The sequence below is a fragment of the Manis javanica genome, chromosome 5, assembly GCF_040802235.1.
Source record: "Manis javanica isolate MJ-LG chromosome 5, MJ_LKY, whole genome shotgun sequence".
NCBI classification, from domain to species: Eukaryota; Metazoa; Chordata; class Mammalia; order Pholidota; family Manidae; genus Manis; species Manis javanica.
In genome coordinates, this window is record NC_133160.1 from 819,363 (window position 1) to 843,714 (window position 24,352).

The 24,352-nt window shown below is 50.4% G+C and overlaps 1 protein-coding gene and 1 long non-coding RNA gene across 6 annotated transcripts; both read left to right on the forward strand.

The window, feature by feature from the left end:
- Window positions 1-944: 944 nt before the first annotated feature.
- LOC140849431 (uncharacterized) lies at window positions 945-6,806 on the forward strand. Its single transcript, XR_012131196.1, has 2 exons — window positions 945-4,914; window positions 5,312-6,806. It is a non-coding gene; the product is annotated as an uncharacterized lncRNA (long non-coding RNA).
- A 2,614-nt stretch (window positions 6,807-9,420) lies between these two features.
- Window positions 9,421-22,598, forward strand: YTHDF1 (YTH N6-methyladenosine RNA binding protein F1). 5 transcript variants are annotated; one of them, XM_037006470.2, is made up of 6 exons: window positions 9,421-9,701; window positions 10,006-10,030; window positions 11,110-11,189; window positions 18,885-20,405; window positions 20,987-21,073; window positions 22,358-22,598. In XM_037006470.2, the coding sequence occupies exons 1-6, from the start codon at window positions 9,675-9,677 to the stop codon at window positions 22,382-22,384; spliced, it is 1,767 nt and encodes a 588-aa protein (XP_036862365.1). In that variant the 5' UTR covers window positions 9,421-9,674; the 3' UTR covers window positions 22,385-22,598. The 5 variants fall into 5 exon arrangements, with proteins under 5 accessions (XP_036862365.1, XP_073092458.1, XP_073092459.1 ...); XM_073236357.1 differs by lacking the exon at window positions 22,358-22,598 and adding an exon at window positions 21,259-22,334; XM_073236358.1 differs by lacking the exon at window positions 22,358-22,598 and adding an exon at window positions 21,817-22,329.
- The last annotated feature ends 1,754 nt before the right edge of the window (window positions 22,599-24,352 follow it).

Below are 24,352 nucleotides of genomic sequence, written 5' to 3' on the forward strand. Positions count from 1 at the left end.
CCAGGATGCTCATCGCAGTGAGACTGGTACCTGAACTGAAGAAGGGCCGAGCACAGGGGGGAGGGGGTGCTGACATGTTCAGGGAGATGCACCATTGTGTGCAGGCCCGATGGTGGGGTGGGGATAGGGACAGACAGACCCATGCTTACATGTACAGCTGGGGTGGGGGGGAACTCCAGCTCCCTCTGGGGATGGGACTGGAGAGGGGTGCCTCTGCCTCCCACCCTGTACCTTTGAGTGCAAAGATGAGGTTTTTAGTCACACACCTGTATGTCTTTGAAATAAATAGAAAATCAAGGCAAACCTCTTCAATGCTGGCAAGGTTTGGAAAAATACCATACCAGTTGGATAGGGGTGGGGTTGGACTCGCATGGCAGAGACACCACTGTGTCACGTGGACTCAGCTCCTCCCCAGGCTGAAGGATGAGCAGAGGTGAGGAGTTCTGGGACTTGAGAAGCCTGTAGGACCCAGCACAGACCCTGGGGACCTGGCCGCCACTGCCCCAGAACTCCTGTGCTCTTCCAAAGCTGAAACCTGAGCCGGGTCAGTGCCATTTGAGGCCCCACACCCCCTTCTTGGGCCAGGAACTCCCCTGTCCCATGCCTGCAGGGCCTGGGCCTCCTTGTCCTGGGGGAATGGGGCTGGGAGGGCCAGCCTAGGCAGATGCTCCATCCCCTTCGTGGCCAGATCATGGTCAAATCACACCTTGATTTCAGCCCAGTGATACTGATTTTGTACTTCTAGCTTCCACAGCTGGGAGAAAGTAAGTCTCTGTTTTTTGAATAAGAAAAGACAAGTTTATTTCTGGTTTTGTTACACGTGTTAAAAAACAAAGTGGTCTAGGCAGTTGTGTGCATTAAACAGCCTTCTTGCTCTACTTCTCCGGATGAATCCCAACTCTCGGGTTTCTAAGATCCTTGTTGATTATGTGGAGGTGTAGGACCCCAACCTCCCTGAGAAATAAGTTAGCCTCTTGAAGCCCAAAAAGCCATTCTGATATATGACTCAGAGGGAACAACTGAAACCAGGTAACTCCTCTGGAAAAACAAGTTAATCAATCATGACTGCTGGCAGCGCTAATCTCTCGGTTAGTTAATCATAAATGCCGACCCTACCTTGCTACACCCCCAGGACGTGGCACTAACCCAGAAATCGTAGGTTTGAAAAATTACTGCCTTTGTAGTATTGTTATCTTGCTATGTAGTATTGTTATCTTGTTACTACAACATAATCTGTAACCATGGTAATTCTCTAGGGCTGAATGCCTCAGAAAATCCTATATAACCACTTAGTTGTAAGTACTCAGGGTCCTCGTTGAGACCTGCTGCGACAGGCTGACTTGGACCCCAACTAGTTGGCTTCCGAATAAATTCCTCTTGCTTGTTGCATCAAGAAACGTCTTTGGTGAGTGATTTGGGGCGGCGCCTTCCTCAGGGGAATCCAACATTTGGGGGCTCGTCCGGGATCGGGCGTCCACCCCGCTTCACTCCCGAAGTCGCTCTTGGAGGAAGAGGTAAGATTAGTGGCGCCTTGAGTTGTATGTGTTCTGTTTTCTGTTTCAGTGAGACCGGTCGGAGTTCTGAAGGGTACCCGCTGTCTGGCAGCCGTCTCAATCCCGTAAAGGGGCTGTGACTGCGGTCGGTAGACGTACTAGAGCACCGCAGGCTGCAACCCTGGGGGACGCCCCAGGGAGGTTGGGAGGCCAGGGACGCCTGGTAGCCTCCCGTCTGTTTTTCTGGCAAGGTGAATCTGATGAGATAGGATTGATTTTCAGGCGCCAGGAATATCAACCCTCTGATTCCTTTCGGTTTCTGTTTGAAAATCTGAGAAAAAACAAAAAGCGGCCGCTGTGTGTCTAATCTGTGTGTGTCTCTGTTTTTTGTGTCTTTCATGTGCCTAATAATTGTTATACTGACAATGGGACAGACTCAGACAACCCCCTAAGTGTGTAAATGAATATATCTTTCTACCTCCGGATGGTATTAATGAAATTGATTTAAAGACAAGCGCTTGTGAAAATTGAGTGTTCTAAAACTTCCAGAAAACCTGATAAAAAAGTGTTAAGCATTAATGCTAATTTGAGTTTGCCTGAGGCGGGCATGTCCTGGTAGTTGTCGGCTGCCTGAGTTTACCTAGAGTCTTTTGAGTCATGTTATCTGCTAAATCTTTTAAGAATAGAATGCTTAGAAGCTTGGCTTTGTCTAGTGTTGAGTGGGGGTCTTGTGAGTAGGCTAGCATAGTTGTTGCAGGTAGGTGAACTGGATAAGTGTGGCAAGTGAACACCTTTTTAATTGTGTGTTGCAGTGTGTATGCCTACCTGCAGCCTGAGAATCTTTGTAGTAACTTTAAGGCCTTAGAGTTTTGTTAAGTTGAGAAGATGTGCTCTGTGTTTTCTGGGAGATTGTGCTGTGAAGCTCGTGGTTGCAGAAATTGTAGAATGTGTTCCTAAGTTTGTCAGTCTAGAAAATGTTAGTTTGACAGTTTGCAGTGTCCTGCTTCTCAGTGTTCACTGGAGCTTGAAGTTTCTAATAGTTTTGAGTTCTGGTTAGAACTGCTTAAAGTGATAGAGAGGGCATTTCTCTATGCTAGAAGATGCATGTTTTAATAAGAAAAAGTATAAAAAATGAAAACTCTTCTGCATGCTAAAGAATGTGTTTTGTGATAAAAGAAAGTAACTTTGTTCTAAAGTACAGCTATTTATTTAAAGAGAGACAAAGAGAGAAAACAGCGTGGTGCCTTTTGTTGTGGAAGATCCGCTCAGCCTGTTGCTTTGGGGGAAGGGTTAGGGAGATAAACCCAGTCAAGCCGCAGGCAAGCCCAGGCATAATTCTCACCGGCTTATGTGCTTGGGACCATGGGGCAAATGAAGAATAAATTACTATATTCTTACAGATATAGTCGTGCCTAGTGAAATTAAAGCAAGTGAGTCTTGATATCAAGTGCACAGCAAAATTAAAATCTCATTTCCAGTTAAACAGTTTTCTTTAACTGTTAGTCTGCTCTTAATGTTGAAAGATCACAGCAGTTTCTCATGCTTAAAGTCTCAGTGAGTTGCCATGAAATCGTAATGTTAAAGAGACTAAAAGCTAAAGTTTGTTAACAACTGTATAACCTTTATTTGCCTTTGAAATATTTTGCTATTAAAATTGATTGCATGGCCTGAAAAATTGAATTCCTAAGCAGAATAGTAACAAAGCTTTTTTCAGCTGATTAAATGCACTTAGTTAACAAACCAAAATTTATTAAACTGTAGAATCTGGACAAGATTATGTTTCTCCCAGAAAAACAGGTTTCACTGTAAAGGTTTAGATAGACGAACGTGTGACCACTTTTGAGAAAAGTTGTAATAGATTTTTTGAGAACCACCAGGTCTTCTTGTTTAATTTATATGCTGTATGTTTAAAAAAAAAAAAAAAAAAAACATGGGGGACTCTCCATATTTTTTAATGCAAATAATCTTAGAGCTTTTAATAGAATTTGCATAGCAGCTTATATCTACTATTAAAGAGTAAAACATTCTTGAAGCTTTCAGGGAAGACCTGTAAACTTAAGCACTTTCTCTGCTTTTTTGTATCTGGTCTTAGACACTTATGCTGAGTTATGTTCTTATTATTTTCACTGTTTGTAAGCTATTGATTGTAAGCCAAAGGTCATCATTTCTCAGTCCCTAAATGAAGAAGTAAAATGCCTGACCTCTTTCATCTCAAATCATATTTCTGGTCATATCTGAAAATCTGTGTGAAAGAAAGAGACATTTAAATTTGAGATTCTGCTTAAACTTTTAAGTTAAATTTGACTATAGCCATATTCATTCTTTGTATGTATCTCTAACAAGTCTTTTGTATGCCTGGTGATATTATACTCTGCCTTGAGTTTAGACAGTTCTTTCAGCTAAATATGAATTCTTATTGTAGCTTTTTTCCCCTCCTGAAGATGAAAGTAGAAGAATCTACCATCTGCTACCATTCTCTCAAGAATGCTTAGTAACCTAAAATTAGTTTGACTTTCTGTATGTTGTCTTTAAAAATTGACAGCAGCAATCTCCCCTGCTGCCCCACTTTTTAAGATACCTCGTTTACTGTGCTGAGTATATAGACAATAAATGTGTAATGATAGTTCTAAAAAAATTAAATGCAAAAAGGTGCTTTTACCTCTAGTTAACTCTGATATTTTCCAGAGGGCCCCTGGAACATGTCAGAAGAATTTTTTCTCACTAGAGAAAGTATTTGACTAATTTGGCTTATTTATCTGATATATATATATTTATTTACCAGGAAAGCACTGTCAAAGAGAATGATGCTAAACTTTGTTACTAAATGTTTTGTATTACAGAAATATCAGAATTTCCTTATGTCAACTGTTTTACAGTAAGCTCTCATCAGATCTTTAACCATTGTCATTTGTAAGTCTTTTGTCATTTATAGTATTATCCCTAAACTGGTAAAGAACTAGATTTCAGCAGAACAGGTATTAGTTACATAAGATTACATAAACTAAAGAAAATGATTTTGTGTCTTTTTGTTTCAAATGTTGCTGGTAAAGTGTTTTAACCTTGTTCTCTTAAACTGACAACAGTTTAGTAAATGACTATCTTTATGAGCAGAATTGAAACATCCTTCTCTCTACTTGATCCCTCCAGAGTTTAAAAACTTTCAGTGACTGTTTTTGTATTCCATGGCAGTATGTTTATTTGCACGAGTTCAATAAGAATCTGCTTTCCTTGTGAGAAGACTACTTAAGAACACTGGTTATACTACCAGGGCTTTGACTGGAATGTCGTACCTGAGAGACATGTGCATAGACTCAGATGTGAACAACTTTAAAGAACTAAGATTGACTTTATAAAGCCAACAAAGCCCCTTGGAAGAACTGGCCTAGTGCCTTGCTTACAGAGTTCCCAGCAGCCTTACCAGGTGAGTAAAGAAGGTCACTTCCTGGCAGGTGCAGAGACCTCGAGAAGAGAAGAATTCATCCAAGTCTACAGGTACTGCAGGTAAAGCCTGATGGCAAGTCTGGCTTGGCTGTCTGGCCTCAAGAGGCCTTTAAAAGTTCAATCTGAAATTCCTTACAAAAAGTTCCAGCAAAGCATATTTAAAAGAGCCTGTGTAATCAATTGCTCTTCTTGCTGCACCTGTGCAAATAATCAAGCCAGCTGTTAATTATTTTCTTAACCTAGTTACTTCTAGTAAAAATGAGAGTGATTTTAGAGAGAAGTATCGTTTCAATAATGTAGCCTCCTTCCAGAATAAAAAATCCAACTCCAGATGTTGCTACATAACCTAATAACACAATTTGTTTTATCTTGCCTAGAAGCCACAAAACTGCAAATAGTAATAAAAATGAAACCCAGAATAGAAGCGCCAGCCTTCTGAAGCCCTCTCAACTGACCAGTGATGGAGACCTAGCTGCACCCTTTACTGCGCCCCCTTCTCAGCACGAAGCAGCCAGAGCGGTCATCGCCCCTTTTCCCTAGCAGCAGCTAGAGTCTCTATCTGTAGAAGAAAGAATGAGACCATACCCATAGCCTTCCCTGGTAAAAACAGGTATTTAATCCCTCCTCCCAAGGGATGGTGGGCTTGTAACACTGGAGTGACCCCATGTGTCTCTACTTCTGCCTTCAACTCCTCCCGTGATTTCTGTATCATAGTCCAGTTAGTACCCAGACTAATGTATCATGATGACTTATCATTCGTGGCAGAATTAGAACCTAAACTAAGGTATAAAAGAGAGCCAGTCTCACTCACTCTAGCTGTATTACTAAGAGTAGGAGTCGCAGCCGGAGTAGGACCAGGGGCAGCTGCAATTATACAAGAAAATCAACATTATGAAAGACTAAGAATAGCTATCGATGAAGATTTGAGAACTATAGAACAGTCTATTTCTAAACTTGAAAAGCCCCTAACCTCTCTCTCTGAAGTAGTGCTGCAAAATAGACGAGGGTTAGATTTACTATTTCTAAAAGAAAGTGGATTGTGTGCAGCTCTAAAGGAAGAGTGCTGCTTCTATGCAGACCATACTGGAGTAGTAAGAGACTCAATGTCTAAATTAAGAGAAAGATTAGATCAGCGAAAGCGAGAAAGAGAAGCTAACCAGAGCCTGTTTGAATCCTGGTTTTCTAGATCCCCATGGCTTACAACTCTAATATCCACTTTGGCAGGACCCCTGCTTATTTTTATATTGCTCCTCACCTTAGGTCCCTGCATTTTAAATCGAGTAATAACCTTTATTAGAGAAAGAGTAAGTGCTGTGCAGGTGCTAATGCTGAGACAACAGTATCATACCCTCACACATCAAGAAGACACCAACATTCCATGATTAGAATGTTCAGAAAAAGAAGTGGGGAATGTAGGACCCCAACCTCCCTGAGAAATAAGTTAGCCTCTTGAAGCCCAAAAAGCCATTCTGATATATGACTCAGAGGGAACAACTGAAACCAGGTAACTCCTCTGGAAAAACAAGTTAATCAATCATGACTGCTGGCAGCGCTAATCTCTCGGTTAGTTAATCATAAATGCCGACCCTACCTTGCTACACCCCCAGGACGTGGCACTAACCCAGAAATCGTAGGTTTGAAAAATTACTGCCTTTGTAGTATTGTTATCTTGCTATGTAGTATTGTTATCTTGTTACTACAACATAATCTGTAACCATGGTAATTCTCTAGGGCTGAATGCCTCAGAAAATCCTATATAACCACTTAGTTGTAAGTACTCAGGGTCCTCGTTGAGACCTGCTGCGACAGGCTGACTTGGACCCCAACTAGTTGGCTTCCGAATAAATTCCTCTTGCTTGTTGCATCAAGAAACGTCTTTGGTGAGTGATTTGGGGCGGCGCCTTCCTCAGGGGAATCCAACAGAGGAAGAATGACGGAGCCGATGATCGGAGAGAGTTGAGCGTGGCGGTGTGGGGGGCGCTGCAGAGGAGTCACTGAAGTGTGTTCAGAATCTCAGACCAGGGTAGAAACTACGTTATTCATCTCTGCATTTCTAATAATACACGATCAACGTAAGCATCAATAAAGGTTTCTTGAACAAATGAGTATTGGAAAATTTGATCATATAAGTTATTTTTAAATTGTAAAATACCACAGTATGTTCAATCATAAGTACAAACTTGTTCCTCTAATATATGTCACCTTAGGAAAAAAAATGAAATGAAATCCTATAATTAACAACTTTTATCTTCTGAAACCTTAGCAGTTTCAGAAAAATAATACATTCAGAGCAACCTGGTGTAGTGTGAAACCTTGGGGCCCATCAGACGTGGATTTTGGTGCTAGCTCCGGCATTTGAACAGCTTTGGGGACTTGAGATAATAAGTAAGGACGCTGAGCCTGTTTCTCCCTCTGTAAAGAGGAAATAATAATGCCTACCTTGCTGGTTGTGAGGATTAGCAAAGTCTGTTTTTTTAAGCCCCCAGTTTATGGTCCTGTTTCACAGCAGCCATGGGAAAACAGCAGCCCTCCGCCACTATAGGACGCTCAACTCCAGATACTGTGACTCTATCCTTCCTGGGTCCTCAGGCCTGGCAGAGGAACGGGCTTCCCTTGGGGCTGGTTTGGGGGTCCTCAGCCTTTCATGGGAGGTCAGCATAGTCCCTGACTTCAAGTGGTTTGGGGCCCCTATGTTCCCTGCTGGTTGGAACCGACATTGCACCCTGGTCTGGGAGGCTCTCACTCTGCCCCTTGCACAGATCAGCCTGAGGCGCCATTAGATTTCCCAGCTAGGGAGATGGTGGCCTCAAGTGGGCCAGACAGAGTTATTTCCCTGAAACAGATACAACAGAGCATGGGGTGAAGGACCTGTAACCCGGCTATGTGACCCTAAACTGCAGAGTCACCGCTGTGTTCTCCTGCTTGAGGGATGTCAGCCGGGGAGAGACGGAGCAGAGGCCCCAAGGGGGCTAGGTGTCTGGGCTCTGGCCACGGATCCTCCTGGCCCTGGGTCACAGGCACTGTGCTGTTCTGGGTCCAGGGAAGGAGGAAGGGCCTGTGCGTCCTGCCTCACCTCACAGAGGTAGATGGCAGGGGTAGACAACCCCAGGCTCCCTACCCCAGTCATCTTGTGGGCAACCACGGTCTCTATGTGGCTGCCCCATGTCTTCCATCTTTCTGGATAGGTGCTGTTCATTTTTGGACCTACCCCACGGGCACAGACTTCATCTTGGCATGAGCTGCCTATGGCCCAGGTGAATCAAAGTCCTGCTGTACCCAGATTCATCCACAGGGCATCAGACACATATGCCTCTTAGGCTCGTGTCTAGCCTCCCTCCCCCATACTTAAGCCAGGCAGGTCTCCAGGGAGACCCGGCGATGAGCAATTGGAGTGGCAGTCCTCTGGCGTGGCTGAGCCGCAGCCGTGAGAGATGCTGCCTAGCGCCCTGCTGATCCAGTCTTTGCTGTGCTGGTGCAGGCTCTGAGACTGTCCTGGGATCCCACTGTGTTCGCAGCAGTCCCCATTCACCACCCTGCCTGCTGCCATCTGCCTCGGCTCTGCATCAGGGAACAGTCCCACCTTGAGCCAGCATTCCCTGCCTCTCTCCTTCAGCAGGGCAAGGAGAAAAGAGACCTACCTGGAAGCCACGGTGGGAAGTGGCCCCAGGGGCCTTGGAGCTGGGAGGGGCGTCCAGAGTGGGACCCTGCTTGGAGCTGGGTGGGGTGTGCAGGGAATGAGAACTGACTCCCTTCAGAAGGTCAGAGCCCAGAAGGGGTCCTCGGACATAGACCGAAAGGCCCCTTGCAGGTCCTGGACTTGAGCACAGTGCAAGGCTCCCAGTGGTGAAGTCCAGATCAATAATACAACATGCAAATTAGTTATAAACTGGGGAGCCTGTTGAAGCCTAAGAGGGCGCTCGCAAGCACCACCCTCAGGAAGACCCTAGCCCATGGCTCCGTGGGGAAGCTGCCGCACAAGGCGAGGCCATAGACAAACTCAGGAAGCCCAGGAGCAGCCGCCCCGAGGACTACAGAGCTCAGAGCCTGGGCACCCTCCAAAGGATGTTGGGGGACGTTTGGGGGGCGCTGCAGGGTAGCCTGAGCTACGAGGCCTGCTGTAAGCGGCTCCAGGTAGGTGGCTGCACTCGCTAGCACGGAGCCTTCAGTCCTCGATGAGCAGGCGGGTGCCGCGGGCCACGGCTCACCCCAGCCAGACCTGGCACGCTTCCCGCTGCCGCGCCTGCGCGCGAGGCCCGGCAGGTGCACACCTGAGCCGGCAGCCCGCGGACTCTGCGGCGCCGGAGAAACACCCACGTGACTTCCCGGACTCTCTCCGCCCTCTCCCCGCCCCCGTCCCTGTCTCCGCCCCCTCAGAGCGAGACTGGGACCGGAGCGCGAGATCTGTCCTGCAGGGCGGCTGCGCGCAGGCGCAGCGCGTGGATGCTGGTCGGCACTCCCGGCCTGCCCCGCGCGCGCTGACGTTCCGCAGCGTCGTCCCCGCCGTCGCCGCCGTCGCCATTGGAGTCGGCACCTCGTCCGTGCGTCCGGTCCGGCTCGCCGCCCTGCGCCGCGCCCCGCGAGCTGTCCGCGCACCCAGCAGCCGCTGCCGCCGCCCTGCCGGGGCCGGGGAGGAGGCGGCGGGCCCGGGACCGCGAGAGTGCGGTGACAGGCCCGGCCTCGCGGGGAGGCCCGAGCGAGCGGGCGCCCCGGCCCCGCGCCGCGCCGGGCTGTTCATGAAGCATGTCGGCCACCAGCGTGGACCCCCAGGTAGCGGACGGGCCGGGGGCCGCGAGGCTAGGGGTTGAGGGCGGGGGGCCGCGGGGTTGAGGGCCGGGAGCTGCCCGGCTGGGGGCCGGGCCAGGGTCACGGAGTTGGGGGCCGAGGGCGGGGGCCAGAGGCCGGGGTGTCAGGGTGGGCATCACGTGGCCGGGTCGTGGCGCCGAGGGCCCGGGGTCGCGTGTGGCCCGGGGCCGTTCGGGTGCCTGGGAGGGGTTTGTTTTCCTGAATAACTTTGTGTTTCCCTTTCCCCCGGGTTTTGTCTGCTGGCACGTCCCGGCCTGCGGCGGTGCAGAGAACGAAAGGGCAAGATAATAAAGGTAAGCAAAGCTGGGCGCTCTGTCCGTGCCACGCAGCGGAGGCGAAGGCAGGAGCTCGCTGAGAAACAGCCAGACCATGTGGGCTAGAAAAGGTCTGGGAAGCGGCCTCTAGAACCGGAAACTTCTGGCCTGAGCTTCAGGGAGATGAAACTTTAGGTTGTAATATTTGGGAAGATTTGATGGTTGAAAACTGGATTTTTCAAGGAAAAGTAAGTAAATGGGTGGTGAGAATAATTTCGTCCTTCCCACCTCGGAGCGTTGCTTTGGGTGGGGAAAGGGAAGGGCTGCAGGGCCGAGGGGCCTGCCTGTGTGCAGCCGGTGTAAGGGGCTGGCTCTGGGGAGACCCACCAGCCCTGGCCCTGAAGCCAGCTCCATTCCCCAGTGGTTGCAGCCCTGGTAGTCTAAGGCTCTTGTAGTGCCCTTGCTTGGGGTGAACCCCCAAAACCTGCTCTTGTGAGAACCTGTAAGTGACACTTCATGTTTACTTGGAAGACTGTTTTTAACCAGTGTGTGTGTTACTTGGGCGTAACCAAATATGGTTCATCGTGTTCTAACTTTGGAAAGGGCCCAGTGCTCTATTTACTTTTCCTCTCCTTTCTGGGCTGAGCATTGTGACAGTGGAAAATAAGTGGAGAGCCAGATAAAAAAGAACTCAGAAACACCATTCAGTTAGGGTTTTCCCAGCCCCAGCACTAAAAGTTTCCTGGTCCTCTCTGACCAGAACATAGCTGGTCTTGGAGAAGCACCATCCTTTACTCGGCATATGTAGATCTTAGACTGTATCATCGTTACCAAAACCTGGGTCTGAGTTCTTGCATTGTTTTGTCTGACCTGTGTTCCATCAGCATCTACCAAATTATGATCAGATCTTTATCAAAAACTGCAACATGAATTATTGAGTTTTGCATCTCCATTTTTACTGGTTGGATAAGTATCACTTCTGTCACGATTGTGTCCATTTTTAACTAAAAGCAATTTCTCCTAGAAATTAATGAAGATAGGCTTTACTACCTTTAATTTCTGTGCTTAGAAGAAATTTTTTAAATACTAAGGTAACATTTTGCAACTTCTTGTTCTAGTACAAAATGGTTCTTTGCATCAGAAGGATACAGTTCATGACAATGACTTTGAGCCCTACCTTTCTGGACAGTCAAATCAGGTGAGTTTGTTTTCTTACATATATTTTTTCTTGAGTTTTGTAGTATGCTTTTACTGCCAAATTTTGACTTTATTATCCTAAACAGCAAAAGAGCAGAAACTTCACAGTCTCTAGAATAGAAAAGAGTGCTGGTGCAGGCTTGACGACCAGCCTTGTGTCTTTGTGGGGCGTGGGTGTGGTGCAGCTGGTGTCCTCTCTGCAGGAAGCGGCCCCCACGGGGGCTAGCCTGCGAGTGGAGTGACAGTTGGCCTCAGTGTTGGCGGGTCAGTGATACACTGCCTGTGACGAAAGGGGGGGGCAGGTAGTTCTTAGAAGCTTCTGGTGAGTTATTCTTAGCTCTGGACAATTGGAATTGTGGTCCAGGAGAGCAGCTACATAGCTGGACTCTGGAGCCAGACTCTGGCTTTGGGCTCAAATCTTACCTCCGCTGCTGATGGACTGGGGGACACTTCCTCAGGTGGCTTGCCCTGCCCGTGCCTCTGTTTCTTTTCTGTAGAACGGGTAGTCGTAACTGTTCATGGACTTGTTGGAGGATGACATGAGGTGGCGTGCATAAACCTCTGAGGTGGTACCTGCTACAGGCCCAGTAAATTACAGCTGCCTGGTTTTCTTGGCACGTCAGGGTTTCTCAGCCTTGGCACTTTGGACTGAAAGGTTCTTTGTTTCAGAGGCTGTCTTGTGCATTGTGGGGATACTTAGCAGCCTCCTGGGCCTTCATCCACAAGGTGCCATTAGGAACTTCACTCTCCTCTGACCACCAAAAAATATCTCCTGGGGGATTAAAACTGCTGGGCTGGTTGGAGTTTAGGTTTGAGCATAATGGGTGTTGCTTTTAAAATGTACAGTGCACATTTGCTTGAGAATAAAAGCAGGCTTTGCTTCAACACCGTGGTGGAACAAGCCAGTCTGCCTGTTTTCTTGCTGATCTGCTCTTCTGCGAAGTGTCTGGGAACTGCTTAGAACTTGTCCCCACCCTCCTCCTTCCTTCCGTCTCACTGGGCACGGCAGCACCTAGGGTCCCCTGAGAATCTGCCCCTCCCGGGCAGGACCAGATACCGCAGAGTAACTGACCTGGCCTCGGTGCTGGGCTCCAGCCAGAGAGGGTGGCAGGAATTCAGAGGGACTCCGTTTTTCACTCTCCTATATGAGTTGGATACTGTAGCGGTAGTGGGTATTACATTTTAACTGAAAAAAGGTGCTTGTTTCACTACACGTGAAATATGTTTTTATGAAGTAGCATATGTGTTACTTGGGAGGATTTCTTGAAAAATGGTGACGATTTCTAGTGTCAGTGGGGTATTCAGAGCTCCACTTTGCCCTGGGGAAGCCAGTGAGCAGCCTTAAAACAGCCCCTTTGGCCCTTGTGTTAGGATGTGCGCTTACCAGTGAGATGAGTTATCGCATGTTATGTAAGAGTAAAGCCATGCTCTTGATTGGGAACATATTTTCTAGAAATGGCCAAGTGTTGTAGAGGTTAGGAAGCATATAACACGGGAGAACTCTTAGATTCTAATTTTCCTGGACCTTTGGTTTTGTAGGTGAAGAAACTGAGGCCCAAAGAGGCCCTGACTTGCCTGGTGGTGGGAAGTGTGTGGCAAAGCCAGGTTCCTGACTGACAGAGTGGGGTGTATCTTTCCTAGGAGGCAGAAGGGGCTCCTCTCTTCGTGTTTGTTCACATGGGCCGTAGACAGCGTGCCCTCCTTGCAGTCTGGAGGCTCTTGGGAACTGGTATGACCTCGAGTTTTGGGCTCTCCTGATGAAAGTCCTGTTTAGAAAAATGCTCACTTGCATTTTGTTCCCATTTCTCAGATTGAGAGTATGTAATGCCCAGCTAGCCAGAGTGCTGTGAGAGAGAGAGAGAGAGAGAGCTCACGTGCACGCGAGAGAGCGTTCTGTGTAGCTGGTAGCAAAAAACGTGCCATCCTATTGGTGTGTCAGTCCTCATTGAGTTATTCCTGAGTGTGAGAAACTGCACGTGTTAACAGGGTGTGATTTTGTGAGTGACTCTCTTAAAACACACACACACACCTGGGGACCTGCCGCCGCCACAGACCTTGCGCGTAGAGCCATCAGCCTGTGGCACTCCTTGTCTGACCCCGTTGTTTGTGGAGGCTGGCTGGAGGCTGCTGTGGCTTTTCTGTCTGTGGGGCCTTCATACCTAGGATGCCTTGCGGGGTGTTCACAAGCACGCCTTTTGTGATGACTTGGCTCGGCCTGCAATTTGTTGTAGTGGGTGGGCTGTCCTCCAGGCGGGTGGTGCTTCCTCGGAAAGGCCCTGGCTGCTGCTTCTGGAGGGCATTTTCCTGCCTAGCTGCCCCTAGCTGCCCCTGGGAGCATCCTGATGGGGCAGTTGTGGGCCTCTCTGTGAGGTGTCAGGCAGCCCTAGGATGTGAGCTGGGGGTGCTCTGGGGGGCTGCCTGTCCTGCCTGCCTGCCCAGGGCTTCCGACTGTTCTGACTGGGGAAGGTGAGGAAGGACCTAAAGGACCCAGAGAAGATCCTACGCACAGTGTCAAAGGCATGGCCCCGGAGCTTGGTGTGGGTGCCCTGCCGACCGCCAGCCCCGTGTGCGGCACTGAGGGAGGTAGCTGAGGGTGGTTGGTCTGCCCCCGCAGCGCCCGACTGCCAGCAGGTCTGCTTGTTTGCCCAGTAACATGAGACGGACAGAGAGGAATAAAAGTGAACTCTGTCTGTTCTCTTGCAGTGGTTCAGTTGTGTGCTAAGTGTATTAGAAAACATTTGCTTTATGAGAAAGGTGTGTAGATTTTCCTGTTCCCAGTTCCATTGTGGTTGTTTGTACTCATTTAAGCCTATTTGCAAGTGTTTTAGATGGCCACACTGTCAGTCACGTTCTGATGTGAGGACTGACGGCCACAGAGAGCAGAGCCCCTTAAGGTGTCGGGGTGTGTGCTTTACCAGTCAGGATCTCACGGGCTGTCAGTGTGACATCTCTTCGGGTACCTGGTGCACACCATCTCTCCAAGACTCTTAGGTGGTCAAGTCGAAATTCACACCCCTTTACTCTTTTTGCAAGGGCTTCTGTCATCTAGCCTCGAGAGATGTTGCAGCTTAAAGAAACAGACGTCTTAGAAATCACACTGAGCTGTCCCCCAGGGTTTCTGCCACATTTTGGATGGTGTTTTCACCCAGCAGCACAAAGCCAGGCTAGACTGATGCCTTGTCAGGTTGTGTGCTCTCTGAGAGGACCCGGAATACACTCAGTACATGGCTTGCTGCTGTGCTGGGCCATTCTGGTGGGCCTGGGACGACCAGCGGGGTCAGCGGGGAGCCCTTGGTCAGGTGGGCATTTTCCTGGCATAGGTTCTTGTAGGTGCATCTGAAAGCTGTTAAAACAAGTACACTTGGTGGACACTTGTCATGAAATGAGCTGGCAGTGCAATGTTAATGTACCATCAAGCTGCTCAAAACTGTGCCTCGAGGCATGACACAAATGCAGAAATGCTGTGGGTGTCAGAAATGGTGCGCTCCGCGTGTGACCAGCCAGCCGAGGGGCTGAAACTGCAGCCCCGAGCCAGGGGAACCGGCGCAGGCCGTGGGGACTCAGCCCTGGGCTCTGAGCTGGCTTCCCAGTAGTCTGTCACTTTGTGGCTGCTTCCATAGTTGCCCTTGATATTTTTCTTTTTAAGGAGTTTATTCAGGGTTTTTCTGTTGTGTTTTGTTTGCTTGTTGAAGTAAATGCTTGTCAGCCTCCCCAGAGATGTTCTGTCTGCCGTGGGTTTCTAAAGGGTCCCGTCGCCCTCCAGCTGCTCCCGTCGGCCAAGTGCCGAGTCACTTCATTGTTCATGGAACTTGAAGTATTGGGGTAGTTTCAGAATTCCTTCCTTCTCGGAAGAGCAGACATAGGAAGCGAACTCGCAGCTTCAAGCGGTTCTGGTCGTTCAGAATGAGAGTTTATTTCTTCCTTCCTTTCTTTTTAAATGGGGTTAATTTTTAGTATCTTTCTAGAATAAATTTATGGCTTTATTGTTTTACTGTTTGTTTGTTTTTTTCGAAGAAAGTGATGTGAGGATAGTTGCTGAAATTTATACTTTGTTTGGTGCGCCCAGTTGTTTGCCATTTCTGACTTGGTCACAGGAAGGCACCCTAGCAGTCCAGTGTTTTTGCCTTGAAGACCTGTTGGCCTCCTTTTTCTGAGGCCCTCTGTTATAGCAACAGCTGTGTTGTAGAAGCCTCACATGTAGGCCTGTAAGGGTGATGGTTCCATGTGCATTGTCCTGAAAAGGCTGGTTCTGTGCTGCTCATTGATGGAGCCATGCATGCCTGCCCAGCGGTATTAAAGTGCCAAGGGACAGCCTGGCATTTGTGCACCCCGTCCCCGAGAAGTGGAGTTCCTATTCATAGCCTCAGATGCACGCAGCACACCAGGCGGACTGCTTGTTCGATGTCACCCAAGCCGTGTTGAGGAGTCTTTGGGTTGCAGCGCATCTTGTCCAGAGAGCACTCCTGGTGAGCATGCTCCGCTGGGTGGGTGGGTGGGCCATGCCCACGTGGATGCGCCGACAGGTGCTGTGCGTTTCCCAAGCGGCCTGTGCTTGCATTTTCAGTTGGCGGGTTGCATTCCAGTTCACCTTTGACGTACACCTATGACTTTAATTTTATTCTAAGTTCAGGCCAGAACAGTGGCCCACGTGCTACAGACACGGCAAGGAAGGAAGGTGTGTGGTGTACACTGCAGCCTGATGGTCATTGTCTGAACAGCTCGCGGGGGATGATAACATCTCCAGGTTTTCTTGCTAGGCAAAATTGTTTCTCTCAAATAGCTTTGCAAACTGATTTGTGGCTTTACTTCCAGAACTTTGAGGGAAATACGGCAGGTGTAGTAGGAAGTGGGCTGCTGGTAAGATTGGGGTAAAGATGAAATCAATCTCTCTGTGCACAGCCTGCTGCATGGCCTGTGAGCCCGTGGGGGAGGGACAGCAGCAGGCTCTAGAGGTCCTGGCGAGGCACCGCGCCCTACGCTGAGGAGCCCCGTGCCGAGGATGTGTGAGGGGCAGTGTGATGGGGCGGGGTGCTGGCTGGGACACCACTGGCAGGCTTGCCACCACTTATCTTGGAGCTCTTACTGAACTACAACTTCATTTGGGAGCTCGAAGTGAGGGTTTTTGGTTCTTTTTGTATGAATTCACATGTTTAAAAAGCCCTGCAGTCCAAGTGGTGTCAGGATCTTTGAGTGAGCTGCAGCTGCCGCACAGTGACCCCTGCCCACAGCTGCTGTGTACTGGCAGATCACAGGAGGGGGTGGCGGGCGTCCGGAGGCTGCCACTCCTCTTCCAGGTGGCCTGCCCTGGAGGTGGGGACTGGAGATGCAGGGTTGAGTGGCAGCAGCTGGGGTGCCTCACCTTCCCCCTGGACAAGGCCGGGCTGCAAGCATCTGAGAACAGCCTGTTCGCGCAGTGGTGTGACTGGGATGCTAGGTCTGCCGTTTAACAGGAACACTTGAGATGGATTCTGAAGGACGTTAAATTATTAACACAAGCCGTCTCATGTCCTAAAGGGTGATGTCTTATGGTTGGAGTTTAAGTGTCATTTGGAAGTGAGGTCCCGGCTGGTGGGGGGTCTTGTGGAGAGCACAGGGCTCTGGCCGTGCTGCCATTGCTCTGGTTGGTTTTGTGGCCAAGTAAATGGTTACATTGCCACACAGCCGCCTAGATCTCCTCCCAAGCACTCTCCTTGTATGGGAGGGAGGCCAGGCTGATGTGAACACAGCTCTGTGGCCTAGAGTGGGCCTGACCGACCTCCCTTTGGAAGGGTCCAAGGGCACCGAGGTGAGAGTGCAGAGGCTCATGCCCCAGTAGCTGCCTCTTGCCTCATCGAGCAAGTCCTCTGCCCAAGCCTCCCAGCGGTGCACTCCTGCCTGTCTGACCTGCTGGAAAGGTTGGGCCCACGCTGGGTCCCAGCAGATGGAGTAGAGACCACATAAAGTAATGGGGCTGGAATCACAGACATCCTTTCCAGGGAAGGGAGCACAGGCCATTTCCGTGCTTCTTGAACATGATTGGTGCACATTTATTGTCCGCTCCCCCCCTTTTTTTCCATTTCCTGAGGATTTTGAGGATTTTTGCTTCCAGGGAAACAGTACTGCATGTTCAGAGGTGATTCTGGAATAGTCTGCTGTCAGGTGGAGCGGCCAACAGGAAGGAGCTTCGATTCCTGAAGTGCCCCAGGAATCCTTGGATGGGACGGAGGCAGGAGGTGGCACTGGGATGGGACAGGTGGCAGGGCGACTGCCATCGTGTGGGGCTGGGATGTGCTGAGGGACTGTCCTGCTCTCCGCAGCATCTCACGGATGGGAGTCTGGACAGTTACTGGCTGTTCTCAGCCCTGTGGTTTGGGGCTGGCATGGGAGGCCACACCCACCACACAGCCCCCCTCTGTGGGCTGGGGCAGTGTGTCTGTGTCACCTGAAGACAGGCGGGCTGGGCGGAAGCGTCTAGCCAGTGCCCTTCACGTAGCACCTTGAGGTTGGTTGTGGGGAGTGGGGCAGGGGAGGGGACTACTGAGAAACCAGAAGCTGTGGCACCGACTAGAGGGCCCCACTTTCCTTCTCAGCCTTCCTACCCGTAGGCAAGCTGCCCTGGGCGGGGAGCCTCCCCACCCCACGCTTTCTGCTCCTTGGCACCCCCATGCTGCTCACACCCCTTAAGTAGCTAGACAGTGGGATGGCATGAGAGGCCTAGTCTGAGCAGACCCCGGATGAGTCTGTCCCTAAGGAGATGCCTGTCCAGAAGTGCTGACCTGGGTCTGAACCCGTCTTCTGGGCAGCTTTATGGAGACCCTTAAGGTGGGGCCTGCCGTGGTCCAGCCACTTAAACAACCTTGCTCTGGAGTCCCGGTCACCACACACAGGTGTGTTTCTCAGTAAGGGGTCTGTAGGGAGGCTGGAACCCAGCGGGTGGGCTCTTCCAACCCAGAGAGCAGAGCGGATGCCTGATCTTGGCAAGGAGTGGAGCAGCCATGCCCCTCCGAGAGCCCAAGGGCAGGCTCAGAAAGTGGTGGGGGTGGGGGTGTCAGGGATGTGAGGTGGCAAGAGCCCTTTGGCCTCAGAGGTGGGAGCGTGCCGTCAGGAAGGGCACGTGGAAGGGGCCTCTTATGTGGCCCTCAATGGGTGGCGACTAGTCCTGTAGGTCAGGAGTAGGAAAGGGTGTTCTGGGGCCAGGACCCCCAGTGTGGGTTGAGTGATGAGGGAGCTTGAGGTCTGTTTGCGGGGCAGGCTGCCCTCTAGCCCCGAATGCCCCAGCTCGCTGTTGGAAAGCCTTACTGCCTCTGCGAAGTTGTTCTCACTTTCTGATATGTGGCTTTTGGTGTCAGAGTCTATCGTAAACACACTTGCCAGTAGACAGATCAGTCTTCATCCTGGGTTCCTTTGTGTGGATTGCTTCTGGCAGATAGAGGAGGGGTTTCTGCCTGGGTTGCTGGACGCCTGCTCCAGTGGCCGAGCTTAGTCACTTCACTCGAACCCAGAGCAGTGCAGATGAGGCTGTAGGTCTGGAGGTGGCTGTCTAGATGGCATCCCTGCTGACCTGTCTCTGTCTTTGATGACCTTCCCTCTCCTGCTGAATTGGTAGCCAGGCCGTACAGGTCTCATTTCTGATCGCACTGAAGAGAGAGCTGGTCGTCATCTTTGGTGTCTCTGTGTTCTGGGAGCAGCCTAACTCGTCCCATGCTTGTCTCCGCAGAGCAACAGTTACCCCTCCATGGCTGATCCCTACCTGCCCAGCTATTACCCACAGTCCATCGGATTTCCGTACTCCCTCAATGAGGCGCCATGGTCTACCGGAGGGGACCCTCCAGTCCCCTACCTCACCACTTACGGACAGCTCAGTAATGGAGACCATCATTTTATGCACGATGCTGTTTTTGGGCAGCCTGGGGGCCTGGGGAGCAACATCTATCAGCACAGGTTTAATTTTTTCCCTGAAAACCCTGCTTTTTCAGCCTGGGGGACAAGTGGGTCTCAGGGGCAGCAGGCTCAGAGTTCAGCCTACGGGAGCAGCTACACCTACCCACCAAGCTCCCTGGGCGGCACGATCGTGGATGGGCAGACAGGCTTTCACAGCGACACCCTCAGCAAAGCTCCTGGAATGAACAGCCTGGAGCAGGGCATGGTGGGCCTGAAGATTGGGGATGTCGCCACCTCTGTAGTCAAGACGGTGGGGTCTGTTGTCAGCAGTGTGGCGATGACTGGCGTCCTTTCTGGCAACGGTGGGACAAGTGTGAACATGCCAGTTTCGAAGCCAACCTCCTGGGCTGCCATTGCCAGCAAGCCGGCCAAACCACAGCCGAAAATGAAAGCAAAGAGTGGGCCTGTGATCGGGGGTGCTCTGCCTCCTCCACCGATAAAGCATAACATGGACATTGGCACCTGGGACAACAAGGGGCCTGTGCCCAAGGCCCCAGCTGCCCAGCAGGTGCCATCCCCCCAGTCTGCCCCTCAGCCTCAGCCGGTTGTGCAGCCTCTGCCTGCTCAGCCGCCCCCTTTGGCCCAACCGCAGTATCAGAGCCCTCAGCAGCCACCACAAACCCGCTGGGTCGCCCCTCGAAACAGAAACGCGGCATTTGGGCAGGCTGGGGGGCCCGGCAGCGACAGTAACTCTTCTGGAAATGCCCAGCCTAACTCTGCCCTGAGCTCAGAATCCCACCCTGTGCTTGAGAGACTGAAGGCCGCCCACAGCTACAACCCTGAAGAGTTTGACTGGAATCTCAAGAGCGGCCGTGTGTTCATAATAAAGAGCTACTCCGAGGACGACATCCACCGCTCCATCAAGTACTCCATCTGGTGCAGCACCGAGCACGGCAACAAGCGCCTGGACAGCGCCTTCCGCTCCCTGGGCAGCAGGGGGCCCGTCTACCTGCTCTTCAGCGTCAACGGGAGCGGGCACTTCTGCGGGGTGGCTGAGATGAAGTCACCCGTGGACTACGGCACGAGCGCGGGGGTCTGGTCTCAGGACAAGTGGAAGGGCAAGTTCGACGTGAAGTGGATTTTTGTCAAGGACGTGCCCAACAGCCAGCTGCGGCACATCAGGCTGGAGAACAACGACAATAAGCCGGTCACAAACTCCCGGGACACCCAGGAGGTGCCCTTGGAGAGGGCCAGGCAAGTGCTGAAGATCATCGCCTCCTACAAGCACACGACCTCCATCTTTGATGACTTTTCCCACTACGAGAAGCGCCAGGAGGAGGAGGACGAGGTGCGCAAGGTGAGCCTGCATCTCAGCACGGGCACCAGGTGGGGTGGGGGTCTGCCAGGCGAGCGAGAGCTGAGGCTGTGAGCTGTGCCCACAGTTCCCAGTGCTCCTGGGCAGCTCGGCGCAGGCAGCACTGCCTGGGCTTGTCCAGGCATGGCCCCCAGGTGGTGGCATTTGGGTGTCACTCCGGAACTTCTGATCCTTCTGTAGTTTTTAAGATTGGGACTACTGTGCACATTCACTATAAAGAACTTGAGGGTGACTTGCTGTTCTCATGAGCTGTGACCTTCTTTAATGGTACTTCCTAGCTTTTGTCAAATCAGGAACACATAGAAATCATGTTCTGTGACTCTGGGGTGGACGGAGAGGCCTCTGGGGCTGCAGGCCTGGGGGCTGCGAGGGCCTCTAGGGGTGCAGCCCTCAGCAGTTGGGAAGCTGGTCTAGAGGTCGTTGCTGATTTAGCTCTTAAAAACCCACATATCCTGCTGCCCTGTGCTGTTTGGAAACTTGAATGAGCTGCATCTAGGTAGTAAAGAGAAGTGGCAGTTAGCTTTGGAATGGGGACGTCCATGACAGTGTGTGTGCACACCCAGAACCAGCCGCGGAAGTGGGTCTGTGAGCTTGTCCCTGCTTCCTGGCACCGCAGAGGAGCCCCGGGACCCGGCTGTTCCAGCTCTCCGGTGAGCATCTGTCTGCTCTGCACGGGAATGGGGTTCACATGTCCATAAACTGGCCCAGAAATGGGGAAAATAAAGGCGGGGTGACATGCTTCATGAATCTGCTTTGTTTGAGAGAGAGCATCCTGAGATTTTCTCCTGCCTTTTTTTGTAATAAAATATCCTTTCTTTCATAAAATGACTAATAGGTGGGTTTTCGGTCTTACTGCAGTCCTCCATATCTAAAACAAAGCAGTACGCCTCTGTGAGCTGAACGCCTAAAGCATTTTCAGTAGAAAGGTGTGTACATGGGGCACCACAGGCTGCGACACAGTTTGCAAAATTTTGGGAATGGGGTGGTCCCTCATTCACTTTTTGTTTTGGAGAAAAGAGAAGGGCCGGCTATTTATTCCAATTCACTGGATTCCTAATAGATGTTAGCTCTTTTAGGTATAAAATAAAACATTGAATTGCTGAATTTATGTGGGGGGCAGTGATCACTGGTAATGAAGCTTCAGGTCCTTAGCTTGCAGTGGCTTTGTTTTGTGTGTGTGGTTTTATCTCATATACCATAATTCTTGGGCCTTTTCTTTTTTCTTTTGGTATCATTAATCTACAATTACATGAGAAACATTATGTTTACTCTTGGGCCGTTTCTTGAAGCCCACTAGGTTCTGAAGGTTGTGATGAGCTTAGGGATCAGGTTCTATCCCCAAGGTGGTTGGTGTTTTTAAGGACCTATTGTCCGAAAATTTGAATTGTGGCAGCTAGGTCCTTAGGGGCTATGTCAGCGAGTCGGGGGCGTCTGTGGAGCACCTGCTGCCAGACCCGTGGCATTCGGGCTCGGAGCTGCCCCGCCCAGCATGTCCGAGAGAGGTCTGAGGTCCTACCAGGACTTGGAGTGGCTCCCGCCCTGGACTGGGGTCTTCGTCTCACGCCGAATGGTGTTGCAGCCTTGGGAGGAGACACTGGTGTGGTTTCTGACCATTCTAATGAGAAACCAGGTGGGCAGACGTGGGGAAAGATTTGGACATGGGGCCTGGGCTTGTCGGACACACCCTGGGGGAGATGGTTCCCTCTGTGGTAGGAAACAAACCTGGCCCGCGGGGCCATGCCTGGAGCAGGTGTGTGCAGTGGGGAGGTGGTCATCAGCTGGGTCTGTGTGCTGGCCTGGGTGGCCTGGCTGGTCCCAGCAGGGAGCACAGGTCCAGACCTGTGGCCACCGCGGCAGACTGGGACCTCACTCGGGAGGGGGTTTGCACAGCAAGGCCCCTCGGTGTTAAACTTCTTTCCTCTTTCTTTTCACAGGAACGGCAGAACCGAAACAAACAATAAGGGTGAACCAGCGTCTTATATGTTCTAATTGGACTGAAAAGTTTAAGAGAATGCGTGCTTGGTGCTGTCTTCTTGTGCAGGGCCCGACTCGTTGCATCTTTATGCTCTTGTAGTTTATTTTTTGCCCGGATGGATCTGCATTCGTTTGTATTTTTCCTATGTATAGTAGTATTGTAGACCTCACTAATAAAGGAGTATGTTTTTTGTCAGCTTATCGATCAGACCTAATGTGAAATACAAATATCCTTAAAAACAAAGCAAAACAAAAAACCTATTACAACCCAAAGATTTGTTTGAATTTTGGCAGAAATTATGTTCTCGTATTCACAGTCCTTCAACGCCTTCACGTGAGACTTATTTCTCACCCTTCGTGCTTTGTAGTGAACATAAGAAACCATGAGCTGTCACTGGGTGTGTTCAGTTAAAGCACATCTCCTCAGAATGCTGAAATCAACAGGTTAATGATCACTTTGTCCAGTTTACCGTTTTTATCATCTGTTATCTAAAATGCTTATCTGTCCATTGGATTTTCTACTAGGCGGATAAATTTTAGTTTTTCAAATTTGGTGGACATGCTGTTCCCTTGGGGCGCCCGCCCTTCCCGCAGCCTTGCACACCCACGGCAGGCAGTCTGTCCTTACTCTGCTCTTTGGTCCGGCGGGGCAGTGACAGGACCCAGCACGTGAGGGTGTCGGCTCAGTGTCCAGGTGCTCTTGGTTCTAACTGCCCCTTTCTTGAGAATCCCGGTGCCGGTTTAAGGCTTTATGCCAGCGATGCTGAGCTTGAAGTGCAGGATCTGATGGTGCAGTGTGACAGGGGGCACTGCCAAGTGTAAACTTCACCATGTACCTTTCTTTTTCCTGTTCAGTGAGTTAAGAAAAGCCAAAACAAACCTTTTAAAAACTGAATTTGCTGTCCTGTTTTGTGGAAAGAGGGACCATTGAAGAACTCGCCGCCACCTGGAGTTTGAGTTTAAGCATGAAAAAGGTGCGCATGCCTGTCGCTCCAGCACACTGAACCTGCACGTGCCCGTTGTAGAGGACCTCACTGTTTAGAGAGCAGATACCTTCTGAAAACTATTTACTCCAAAGACCCTCAGTTAAAGTTTAAGCTGTATTTAGACTTGTATTTAGAACGCGCCACTCTATGAACTGTTACTGCCTGTGTGGAGTCACGAGCATCGGAGAACTTTTCCACTAGGAGAATACAAGCCTTAATAAACAATACCTATTTAGCAAGTTGGTGTCATTTCATTCTTTGTAAAACCCCTATTTTATGGGTTAGTGTTTTGGACTGCAAAGCTAGTTAAAGGGGGCTGTTATCCAAAAGCCTGTGTGTGTCAGCATATGAGCCTCGTTCTGGTCTCTGCGGCGTGGGGTTCGGCGGCGGCGGTTCCCCAAGGCTGCAGGTGGTGGCTCCGTGCGCCTCTCCTCACAGCCTCTGCTGACAAGATGAGAGACTTCCTAAAAATCCAGTCACCACCCCCCAGCGTTTTCCTGCAAGCCTTTCCGACTCAGTGGAAGTTGAGTGTCCTATTCCCACTGCCCAGATTCCAGCACTGCCCTCCCAGCCTGTGCCCACCTGTCCTCCATCTGCCCTTCAACCGGTCTTACTTCAGACTGTGGTACCAGCACCCCAGGTAACCCAAATGCATGTCATTAAGTGCACAGCAGGCTCACGGTATGTTTTCCTTGTGAGGTAAAATGTGCAGACTGACACAAAACTTAGGTGCACATCTGCAGGGCTGACAGGCTGAGATGGGAGATAAGGATACAGGACATTTGCATCGGCCCAGGATGCTTCCCCGTGCCCTCTCGTGGGCGCTCACAGCCGCCTGGACTTAGTCTTTGGGTTAGGGGTATGCGAAATGCATGCAGGGACATGAGTCCTGTGCTCTGGCAGGCCCAGGGTCCTCCCCACCTGGGGAATATTGTGCCAGTAAAATCGTTGCTAGGGTTTTATTTTGGA

Coding starts and splice junctions, on each gene's coding strand:
- YTHDF1 (XM_073236357.1), top strand. CDS start 9,675: ATGTCGGCCACCAGCGTGGACCCCCAG. Junction 10,031..11,109: donor GAAAGGGCAAGATAATAAAG/GTAAGCAAAGCT, acceptor TTCTTGTTCTAG/TACAAAATGGTTCTTTGCAT. Junction 21,074..21,258: donor CCGGCTGTTCCAGCTCTCCG/GTGAGCATCTGT, acceptor AATGACTAATAG/GTGGGTTTTCGGTCTTACTG.